Raw genomic sequence first — 12378 nt, 5'->3', positions numbered from 1 at the left:
AGTCCCCTTCCTGCCTCAACCCCACAGCTGACGGTCCTGTCTCCCTCCGGTTTTCCTGAGAAAATAGGAGTGGTTGTAAGAAGATTCACATATCTGGGGCGCCTAGGGGGCTTNATGTATTAGCTCCTTGACTTTGCACAGTCTGGGAGCAAGAGATTATTATTCCTATTACAGATAAGGTGACAGGTGTGTGGATTCTCTAAATGGTGTGCTCAACTCCCAAATCTCTTCTCCTTTCACGTCATGGAATCTTGCTTTACAGCCAAGTCTCTGTGGTATGAAACATCAAATTTCTCCTTTTCCCATTTTAAACACAAATCCATATTTCTTTGATGGTTTTATGTTTCTTTTCCTCTCATAAGCTAATAATCCTCCATCCGTGACCTGTATCTTCTCCCCTTGGGTAAACTTGTTCATGGACCTCCCTTAACTTCAAACTCTTTCTTTTTTTTTTTTTTTTTTTAATTTTTTTTTAATTTATTATTTCTAGGAGAGAGAAAGAGTGAGCAGGGGAGGGTCAGAGAGAGAGGGAGTCACAGACTGAAACAGGATCCAGGCTCCGAGCCGGCAGTCAGCACAGAGCCCGACGCGGGGCTCGAACCCACGAACCGCGAGATCATGACCTAAGTGAAACTCGGACGCTTAACCGACTAAGCCAACCAGGCGCCCCAAACTCTTTCTTGTAATAATTTTCTCTGCATGCATAAATCTCTTTCCGTGTTAAAATCCACTTCTTATCTTTGCATCTGCCTCTGCATGCTACCCTGTTGCTGTTCTTTCCTTCACAGCAAGCTTTTAAAAAGCATTTTCTTAACTCTACTTTGTCACCTCCAGTTCACTCTTCTGCCTATTGTGGTTTGAATTCCAAGGTCTTTTATTTCACTGAAGTTGTTTTGTTCTAGGAACGTGAGATTTGCTGTTAAGAAATAATCAAACCCCGTAGTTACTCTTCAGTCATGACCCTTTGGGTTCTCTGCTGTGTGTGCTACCTACTTTGGAATAATCTTTCACTGATGAAACTATCCTTTATGACTTTCATGATGCCATTTTCTCCTAAATTTGCGATTCATCCATTCGTAATTTCTTTTTGGTGCTTTCTTCTCCCCTCATACTCCTTATGTTAGTGCTTTCCAGTGTCTTATCATTGACCCTCTTCTTATCTATCAACTTAAATTGAAATATATCCACATCCATTAAATTACACTTCTATAATGATATTCCCTAACCTCTCTCTCTAGTCCAGACATCTTAATGGCTCCCAGACCCATATATTTTATTGTCTAATGAACTTCCATGGGTATCTCAAAGTCTGTAGTCCAAAACCAGATCCAAAGTCTTTCTTTCCATCCATTCTCACAATATGACTGGTACCATTATCCGCCCAGACATGCTCTAGTCAGGATCTTGGAAATCATCCTTTGCCCTTCTCTTTTGATCACTTCCAAATTAGAATCATTTAAAACATTCCTAAATCCTCGAAACAACATGTTATACTTTTTGTAGTTTATTGCATCAGTTTTTGCCCCCATAATTTCGTGCCTTAACTAAATTCTTCTTTACTTTATAGGATTTATTTCATATTCTGATTAAAGCAGTGGTTAATTGTGGCCCATTATGAACATCATTCTCTTGTTTAACTTTTTGATTCATTTATACCCACTACAAATTATCAGGTTTTGATTACTTATATTAAGACTAGTAGATGGGCTCTGTGCTGACAGATAGCTCAGAGCCTGGAGCCTATTTCAGATTCTGTGTCTCCCTCTCTCTCTGACCCTCCCCTGCTTGCGCTGTCTCCCTCTCAGAAATAAATAAAAAACATTAAAAATTTTTCTAAAAATAAATTTTAAAAAAAGGGGGGGCTGTCTGGGTGGCTCAGTCGGTTGAGTGTCCAGCTTTGGCTCAGATCATGATCTCCTGGTTCGTAGGTTTGAGCCCCACATCGGGCTCTGCTGACAGCTAGCTCAGAGCCTGGAGCCCGTTTCGGATTCTGTGTTTCCCTCTCTCTATGACCCTCCCCTGCTCACGCTGTCTCTCTCAGAAATAAATAAAAGACATTTAAAAATTAAAAAAAAAGACTAATAGTATTTTACTATGTCAGTGTCCTTAGACCTTTTCATTTAGTGTTCTTACTTTTTCCTGTGGTCTACAACAACCTAAGTTTATTGTTTGCTGCATTATAGAGCAGTAGTTTTCACTGTTGTTTTCTAGGATTTTTTTGTTTATGAACTTTGGATTTTCCTAACTTGAAAAAGTCCCCAAATTTTAAATAGAAACTTTGAAGTACATTTCTGATCTATCTCTTTCTCTATTTATATTGAACTTTAGTTAATTTTTTTCCAACTATATATGTTACACTGTGCTCACAACAAGCTACCATCTGTCACCATACAACACTATTATAGTACCATTGACTATATTCCCTCTACTGTACCTTTCATCCCTGTGACTTAGTCATTGTAACTGAAAGTCTGCATCTCCACTCCCTTTAACTCCTTTGTGTCCATCCACCCTCCTCCCTTCTAGCAACCACTAGTTTGTTCTCTATATTTATGGGGCTTTCTTTCTTTTCTTTTCTTTTTTCTTTTTTTTTTTTTTTTTTTTTTTTTGAGAAAGAGAGAGCAGGGGAGGGGCAGAGGAGGAGAGAGAGAAAATCTTAAGCAGTCTCTGCACTGTCAGCTTAACCAACTGAGCCACCCAGGCACCCCTGGGTCTATTTTCTTAAGTATGATAATGCTTAAGGAACATTTGTGCTAGCGTTTTTCTAAATAAATTGATAACTACCTTCCCTGACATGTCTCAGTGGGATATATCGACCAGGCTTGCCAAGATTTTCTGCTGTCCTGATGTGAGGGTCCCATTAGAACAGATGATTAAGGAAAATGTGATCTTGACCAAACAGCTTCTCATTCTGAAATTGCTTGCATTTGATAGGCTTTCAGTCCAGTTATAATAGCAGCCATTGTCTATATTCGCCGACTGCTTTGCTCTTATTAGCTCCAAAACCTCTGGTCAGAAACAGAAGCAGGCCTGCTGATTTGTGCATGGAAATATCACCTCTTTCTTGTTTCTGCCATGGGAGGTGAGTCGAACATCCTTCTTCCTTTGTTTTCAGTCAGTTTATGTGATGACATTTACTGATGTGACATAAAATTACTTCATGATTGTTATTCAGTACTTTTAGGTTTTAGTTTCTTGTCTTTGAGAAGGCCTCCTTTCTCACGCAGATGACATCAGCATTTGAAAAGAGTTTACTTAAACATACCATCTTTCCATTTTGTTGGAGTTCTAAATTCTATACTAAATTTTCATTGAAAGTAACACTGATTTATTTCTTTTTATATTGGAATTAACTGATATTTGAATCCAAGTTATTCACTACCAATAGCTTTATACTATATCCATGACTTAACTTTTGGGTTTTGGTAGAATCATTAGCATATGTAAAACAAGCCCACAGTAATTTATGAAACTGTGACGTGAGTGTCTCAGTCAGTTAAGCCCTGACTTTGACTCAGCTCATACTCTCGCGTTTCAAGATCATGAGTTCGAGCCCCGCATCAGGTTCTGTGCTGACAGTCATAGGCTGGAGCCCACTTCAGATTCTGTGACTTCCTCTCTCTCTGCCCCTCCCCTACCTGCACTCTGTCTCTCTCTCTCTTGCTCTCTCTCTCTCGCGCGCTCTCTGTCTCAAAAATAAATAAACTTAAAATTAAAAATTAAAAAAATAAAGCTGTGATTTATAGTGTGTAGAATTTTAGACGAAGGTAATTCAAGGCAATTAGTAATAGATGCTACAATTACCACTTTACTCCACACTTTAATATTGCTTTTATATTGCTCTTATTAATATTTTTAAGTTTATTTATTTATTTATTTTATGTTTATTTATTATTGAGAGAGAGAAACAGAGCATCAGTTGGGGGAGGGGCAGAGAGAGAGGGAGACACAGAATCCGAAGCAGGCTCCAGGTTCTGAGCTGTCAGCAGAGTCCACCATGGAGCTTGAACCCACAAACTGCAAGATCGTGACCTGAGCTGAAGTTGGACGCCTAACCAACAGAACCACACAGGTGCCCCTTTAGTAGCCTATTTCTTCTTACCCTGCGTATCTGCCCGCTTAATCTCCCTGATAAGGCAGCTGTGAGTTTCTTACTCTTCCAAAGCCTCCTGCCTCCCATTGGCCTAACCGGGGACATTTGATCAGTCTGCCTTTCCATCTCCTTCTGGAATTGCTTAATATCCACTCTTGCTCTTTGGACCAAGCTAGATTGCTCACTTCTCTCTGAGTCCTGCCCAAACTGTTCGACCACCACGGTTTGCCCTTGGTTCCCTCTGCCTGTCAAGATTCTCCCTTTCCCTCAAGGCCTCCATTGTGTGCTTTTGACCTCACATTTATTTCCATCCCATCTACTCCTTTAGACATTTGTCTATTTTGTAGTTAACACCTGCCCCACCAACCTTCTGGAATGTAAGAATAAACAGAGACAAGCAAACAAACTTGAACTCATGCATATCTCCCACAGAGCCTAGAATTGCTTTCCATTCTGTTTAGAATGGAGAGTGTACAGAATGTAAAATATTGAATACATTTATTTGGTGCACAAAGACTGTATTACAAGCATTTAATTTGTTTCTACTCTGTGCCAGACTCAAAGTTCGGCAATAAGATATAGATGAAATAGATAAATTAATGAACAAAATACATCCTGGTAAGTGCTCCCATAGAAACAAGCACAGGAAATTTATAGGAATGGTACTAATTCAGATGAATCAATATGTGGATGAAAGAATGGATGACTATGTGAATGAATAATTTATTTTAATTTTCTAGAGCTGACATATAAGTACTCTGCAGTCCTCCTTATGAGTAAATCACCCTGATAATCTTCTGTTGCAACCACACCGAGTCCTAATTTCTTCCTTCACGACAGAATCTAATCACACTCAGGTATACAATATAGTCCTAATGATCTCTGCACAACTGCTTCCTCAGGTGCATCATCCTGGCTTTAACTACTGAGGTTTCTACTTGCAGCATTAAAAATATTAGTCTAGGCTGGGGCGCCTGGGTGGCTTAGTCGGTTAAGCGTCCGACTTTCGCTTGGGTCATGATCTCGCTGTTCGTGGGTTCGAGCCCCGCGTCGGGCTCTGTGCTGACTGCCAGCTCAGAGCCTGGAGCCTATTTCAGACTCTGTGTCTCCCTCTCTCTCTGACCCTCCCCTGCTCACACTGTCTCTCTCTCTCTCTCTCTCCTAGAAATAAATAAAAATATTAAAAAAATATTAGTCTAGGAATTTAGAAACTAGTAGTTAAACATAACATTAATCTAATATTTCAATAGCAAAGACGAGTAAAATCTATTTAATGCTTCTTGATCTATGTTTCATTCTTGTGCACAATTTCAACACTTCAGTAGAGTACTTCCTTTGGCTTTCTACTTATAATGATTTGAAACAACCTTGTCTCCAGAGCCCTTTACAAGAAGAACCACAAGTTCTTATTTTTTTATGGGCTTTTTTTTTGGTCTTTTAATCACAGAAATTCAGGAGGCTTCTTGAGCACGTACTCTGCTTGGCACCATGATCCAGTTGGTGTTTTAAACAGGACCCATACTCAGTATAATCATTTGATACACTGCAAACGTAATCCAGTCACTTAGGATCATTGGGCTATAAAGTGTCCAGCTCTACAGTTGGACATCAGGTCTTCTGGATATCCGTCAGCAGAAGTTAGGTAGGGCCTACTCAATGAAATTGTCATGTAATAGTCAAATATGACCTACAGCTAATTTTAGAAATGTTTCATTTTTCTATTGCCATTTCATGTTAGATCTCTTTGAGATTTTTTAAACTCATAAAACAAACAAAAAAACCCATCATTTTTTTTATTTGTCTGATTCAGTTGTTAAGCCAGTGTTTATTGAATGCGTACTACGTGCCAGGCTTTTTTTCTAGATTCTGGGGTGTGGAAACAAATAAATATAATATCTTAGGAGAACAAAAATAAAGTGAGAAGAGAGTGAGAATGACCAAGGTAGGGATGTGTTTTTCATGCAGGATGTTCACAGAAAGCTTCTCCAAGGAGATGCATTTGAGCAGGGACCCGATAGAAGCAAGAGAGTGAGAGTTAGAGAGTGAGCCATGCAGATATGGGGGGGCAGAGCAGTCCAGGAAGCATCCAGGAAGAGTGGCAGCAAGTGCCAAGCCCCGAGGCTTCCCATGCGCCAGGGAAAGAGGCCTGTGTGACTGGAGTACAGTGATTACTGTGGAAGGGTAGGAAATGAGACAGAGGGGATGAGAGTGATGGAATTACACAGGGTCTCGACGCCATGGTAAAGAGCTTATATTTTCTTCTGAGTGGGATGAAAAAGGACCGGGGAGACCCAAATCAGGAAGTGACACACAATTAGATGTATATAATTATATATATGTAAGTGTTCATTTATTTATTTTTGAGAGAAAAATAGAGTGAGGGAGGGGCAAAGAGAGAGAAAGAGAAAATCCCAAGCGGGTTCCGCGCTATCAGTGCAGAACCCAAGGGGGCTCAAACTCACAAACCATAGGATCATGACCTGAGCCAAAATCAAGATTCAGACACAACTGACTGTCCCACCCAGGGGCCCCTTGATATGTATTTTAAAAGATCACTTTAGCTTTCTTCTGCTGCATAACAGATTACTACAAATTGAGTGGCTTTTAAACATAATATTTATTATCTCACAGTTTCCATGGGTCTGGAGTAGGAAAGGGACTACTTAACTAGGTTCTCTGCCCAGGGTCTTCTAAGTGTGAAACTAAGATGCAAGCTGGCTGTGTTTTCCTTGGAAGCCTGGAGCTTATGCAAGCAATGGGCAGAATTCACATCCTTGTTGCAAGATTGAGGTCCAGGTCCCCCCGTTTTTGTTTGTTTGTTTTTGCCATCTTCACCATTTTTTCCACTGTGGTAAACAAAAAACGCATAACACAAAATTTTCCATCCTAACATTTTAAGTGTACACTTCAGTAGCGTTAAGTACACTCATACTGTTGTTAAACAGCTCCCCAGAACTTTTTCATCTTGCAAACCTGAAATTCTGTACCCATTAAACAGCTGCCCCCTTCCCCCCCCCGCCCCCCCCCATCCTCTGGTAAACACTGTTCTACTTTCTCTCTCCATGAATTTGGTTATTTTAGCTACCTCATGCAAATGGGATCACACAGTATTTGTCTTTTTGTAACTGGCATATTATGTCTGCTTTTGCTGGTTGTCAGCCTGGGGGCACTCTCAGATCCTAGCTCTACGTGCCCTTCTTCCAAACTAGCTGTGTACTTCTTCAAAGCCAGAAGGAGAACCTCTCACATTCTGAATCTTTCTCTCTGTCTCCAGTTTGCTATGACAGAACCTTCTCTAACAGAACATAATCACAGAGGGAGTCCCCATCACCTTCGCCATATAATGTTACCTAATCTAGGGAATGACTATTCCATTCTATTCACAGCCTGCCCACCTTTGAGTGGAAAAGATTATACGAGGCATGTATAACAGAGTGTGGGAATTTGGGGGGACATCTCAGAATTCTGCCCACCATGAAAGTGGAGAACGGCATTGTGGATGGAGGGCAAGAGAAGGAGACTGGTTAGAAGGCACTAGAGATAGAGCTAAGCCATTGCTTCACAAAATTGAATGTGTATATGAATCTCCTTGGAATCCAGTTAAAATTAGATTCTGACTTAGCAACGTTATGGTGGAAGCCTGAGTCTCCCTAACAATCTCCTAGGTGATGGCAGTGCTGCTTGTGAAATAGCAAGACACAGATAGGCTCACAAGGACAGTGGCTCAGGCTAGGGTGGTGACAGTGGAGAGGAGAAACCGTCCCACTGAGGATATAATTTGAAGATAGACCCGAAAGGGCTTGGTGAGGAGGAAACAGAGGCACCAGAACGATTTTTGTGTTGGGGGATGGAGGGATCATAGAAGGAGTTTGTTTCTTGGCAGAAATCAAGTGTGTAGTGGTGGATTTGCCAAATTAGACTTCACATGGAAATGATCCCTCTATGATGTGGGAAATAGCAGGCTTAGTAATCACATGTAGTGTAGCTGGCCACTTAAAATTTTATGTTTGCTACACCACAACCATGAGACTCTTCCTCAGGGTGATTGAAATTTATTGCAGTGCATTAAACATTTTAAGCAGTTCACAGAGGGTCTTATTGATTCATGGGGCAGTTTCTCTGCTTTTGCACCGACATTAGTAAAACAAGCAGTGTTTTCTTTTCCGAGTCCCTGTTCTTTACACTGAAATTAACATATCATTACTCAAATCATTAAAGCTGTCTTAGAAGCCAAAATATGCATCGCTGTGCATATTTAAAGCATATTGTATTCCAGCACTCTCTAGGAATAGAGCTAGATTTTAAAATAAAGTTAAGTTCTCAGCACCTATTGATTTTGGTAGATGCCTCACTAGGACATGAATCACCTAATTTCTGGCTAAACAGGCCATTTCACGGTATGACTAATGATTAGTTCTTTCTGGGGCTAAATTATGGAAAGTTCACTTTGTCACATTATGAGAGCTTTGCATGGAAGTCAAAATCTTCTCTGATGCCTTCATCACAAAAACAAGATGGCATAGACTAGGGTGCACGGAGGGTATGTTTACGTATAGTTTCCCTAAACATCAACCATGTAAGCTCCTGGCTTTACCCATACTTATTTTTTTTCTTAAAAATGTATTTATTTATTTATTTTGAGAGAGAGTGTGTGAGCAGAGGATGACAGGCAGAGAGAGAGAGAGAGAGAGAGAGTTCCAAGCAGGCTCTGCACTGTCAGCACAGAGCTGGATGTGGGGCTCAATCTCAGGAACCGAACAGCAAGATCATGACGTATGACCGGAGCCAAAATCCAAAGGATGCTCAACCTGGAAGCCCACGAGGCGCCCCTCCCCCGTACTCGTTTCTGAAAAATAAAGCATTTGAAAGGAGATAAACTGAAAACCCTGCTCTTTCTTGGGCTGGCTGCAGAAATGTAGAAAGAGAAAAGTTGATGATCTTTAAATAGAACATAACTGTTCTTGGTGCTGCTCAGGCTCTCGCTACGGTAACGTCCAGTGGAATAAGTTTACGAGAGATGGTTCACAGTTTCGGGGAGGGGTGAAATAAAGGCAGCACAGGACAGTTTTGCTTTAGAGGACTGCTCACTCTGTGGAACAGGTGGAAATTCACTTCAGTGTAGGCAAAATCTTTATAGAAAGTCTGCTTTCCGTTTCTCATTGTTAAGCAATAAAACCTGCTAGACTTTATGACCAAAAAAAAAAAAAAAAAGTGATAGAGAGGAGATATTTCAAGGAAAGCATGTGATTATGTTTTTATACATCAGACCCTGAGCAGATGAAAATTAAACCAGATGACTCAGCAGCAGGGGTGACAGACAGAAGGTCTAAAGAGAACTGCCCCATGGAGAGTGCTGAGGAAGTCCGAATTTAGCACCTGTCATCGGGACATCTTTCAACCTGGAACCCAGGCTTGGACTGACTACCTGACATGGCAGTTAGGCCTTCTGTTGATTTGAAAGGGAATGATGGCTAAGCAAAGCCACTGTTGAATGTTGAACTTGATGTGGCTATTGTATAGGCTTCTTTTCATCGTGTACCACAGGAAAGCCCAGAATCCACAGCCAGGCATAATTGTTCTATGAACTGACTCCAAGAGACTCCCAATTTTTTCCTACTATTGTATCTATTTTTATATACTGTATTAATTACTTTATAATATAAAACTTAGCTTTTGCATAGTAATTTAAGAAACTAATTTCTTACTCTTTCCCTTCTCTTAGGAGCCCTGAATCAAAAAAACTGGGGAAAGAAATATCCAACATGTAGTAGCCCCAAGCAGTCTCCTATCAATATTGATGAAGATCTTACCCAAGTCAATGTGAATCTTAAGAAACTTAAATTTCAGGGTTGGGATAAAACATCTCTGGAAAACACATTCATTCATAACACTGGGAAGACAGGTAAAATTGTTTGCATTTTGTTTGTGACTTTAATATGCTTATTAGGCTTAGAGTATGTCAGTTTCATTTTATTTTCATTTTCTTCATTTTATTTTATTTCATCTTCTTTGTAGAAAGTATAATGTACTGTAAATGCATGGAAACTATATAGGTAGAAGAAACCAAATAGAACACGGTAAATTGGAAGTTTACATAACATTTTGATGTGTACAAAAAATAAATTGACCAAAGTCATCACATCACGTTCTGCAAAAATAGAAAAAGAATTGATGCCTCCACCAGAAGAAATGATAAAGATAACACAGTATATAAATTATGTAACTTAATAATTCCATCGCTGGTTAATTACTTAGTTAATCAGAATTTCCTTTTCTTGGACACTCTGTTTGCTTATGTCTACTCAGCTTCACGCTACATTGAATATTGGGATACAAAAAAGCAACCAACTATAATTTACTTTTAAGAAAAGAAATTAGTAAAAAAAAAAAGAAAGAAAATTAGTAGCACTTCTAGATAGAAATTTTAAAATTATATACTATCTTTAGGAAGCACTCTTTAAATGCTTTTTTTAAAGACTGTTCTTTTTTCTAAACATGCAAAATATAATACCATGAAAAATTGCAGTAAACAATAGAGACAAACTAGTTTTCGAAGTGAATAGCCTTCCTTTTCTGATATTATATTTAAAACAAAATTGTATGTATATCAGAAGCTATATAAAAACAAACATACAAGAAAAAAAAATATTCTAAATTATAATTGTAGCTATGTTGGGGTGGATTTATCATTAGTGAATTTTTCTCTATTCTTGATATTTTGATAATGCAATTATTTGAATGTAGTAATTTAAGTTTAAGTCCCATAAGGGTAAGAATTTTTCTATGTCAGTTCCTGATATGTGATAAGATATATGATAAGCATTCATAGGTGTTTCTTAATGAATAATTACTAAAATTATTATATAAGATATTAATTAAATACATAAAAGCATATGGTCCCAAATCTTGACATTTTCATTACTAGGTTTGAAGAATGTTACAAAGAAGTAGAACATGTAGCTTCTTCTTTCTTTTCCTTTTTTTTTTAAGATTTCATTTTTAAGTATTCTGTACACCTGATGTAGGGCTCAAACTCACAACCCTGAAGCCAAGAGTAACATGCTCTACCAACTGAGCCAGCCAGGTACCCCTGCTCTAATATTCTTACTTACCTGTGGTCAACCCACTTGATCTTTAGAGACACACTTTTTTTTTTTAATATTTATTTATTTATGAGAAAAAGAGTGTGAGTAGGGGAGGGGCAGAGAGAGAGGGAGACACAGAATCTGCAGCAGGCTCCAGGCTCCGAGCTGTCAGCACACAGAGCCTGATGTGGAGCTTGAACTCACGAACTATGAGATCATGACCTGGGCTGAAGTTGGACTGAGCCACCCAGGCACCCCTAGAGCCGCACTTTTTAAGTGTGGAATCTTTAGCAAGTTATTTGAACTGTCTGTGATTCAGTTTCCTTATCTGTAAAATAAGAACTGTAATGGTATTTCCTTCCTTCATTGTGTGAGGTTGTGTAAAAATCAGATGTTTAACACATGTAAAGTACTCAGTGTAATGCATAGCACATTGTAAGTGATATATATAAAATGTTGAGCATTATTGATAGTGTTCTTGTTGTTGTTGTTATTATTATTAATACTGGAAGTTTATATCTGTAGCTCACAGGCCAAGATGTTGGACTTGGTTCCAAATGCAGACATTGGTTTCTGCCTCATGGAACAAAGACTATTTAAATCTGATTGAGAGACATTAAAATCTTACATAAGGGTCTCAAAAGAATCATTAATCTTCAGACCATTTGTAAAATGTGGAACTCAAATAAGAAGAGTTTAGGATTCTTAGTTGCTACTCAGGGTTCAAACATCAGATGGCTAAACCCCCTTCGATGGGAATGGACTTCCCACCTTCCTTGCCACAGCATAGGACAGAAGTTCTGGAGCCTGATGAAGCCTGATACGATGCTTGCTTGCAAGGAGTAGAAAGAGCTAAAAATGAGAAGGTGGGGGGCCACTCCCCAGAGAAGACTTTTCTTCTCCACTCCTCTGTTCCTTCTCCCTTTTCTCTGTCCCCTCACTACCATAAAATGCCTTAGGAAAGCAGAGCCCTGGGGAAATGGCAATCTCAGGACACCAAAAGGACAGGGCAGATGGACTGGCTGTCTTCTGCTATTAGAGTCCTACAGTGGTTAAGGTCTTTGCTTTAGTTTGTATTTGTGGCAATAAGATACATTAAGTATATTTTGGACAGTAGCAAGTTCAGCTTCTAAATGGTGACTGAATTGTTTAATTTATCAAAAAATGATTCTCTTAATGTACATCTGATAGGAAAAAAAT

The 12378-nt window shown here is 39.2% G+C and overlaps 1 protein-coding gene across 1 annotated transcript in view; it reads left to right on the top strand.

Annotated features, from left to right (window-relative positions):
* The window catches only part of PTPRZ1 (protein tyrosine phosphatase receptor type Z1), a 176664-nt gene that overhangs the window by 82522 nt on the left and 81764 nt on the right, over nucleotides 1–12378 (top strand). The window contains exon 3 of the mRNA XM_077773262.1: nucleotides 9816–9995. Coding sequence (XP_077629388.1) covers nucleotides 9816–9995 — 180 coding nt within the window. The remainder of the gene's footprint in view (nucleotides 1–9815; nucleotides 9996–12378) is intronic.

This window comes from Crocuta crocuta, unplaced genomic scaffold (genome assembly GCF_008692635.1).
Source record: "Crocuta crocuta isolate KB4526 unplaced genomic scaffold, BGI_CrCroc_1.0 scaffold16, whole genome shotgun sequence".
NCBI classification, from domain to species: Eukaryota; Metazoa; Chordata; class Mammalia; order Carnivora; family Hyaenidae; genus Crocuta; species Crocuta crocuta.
The sequence above is the reverse complement of the archived record's forward strand: the minus strand, read 5'-3'. Positions and strand labels throughout refer to the sequence as shown.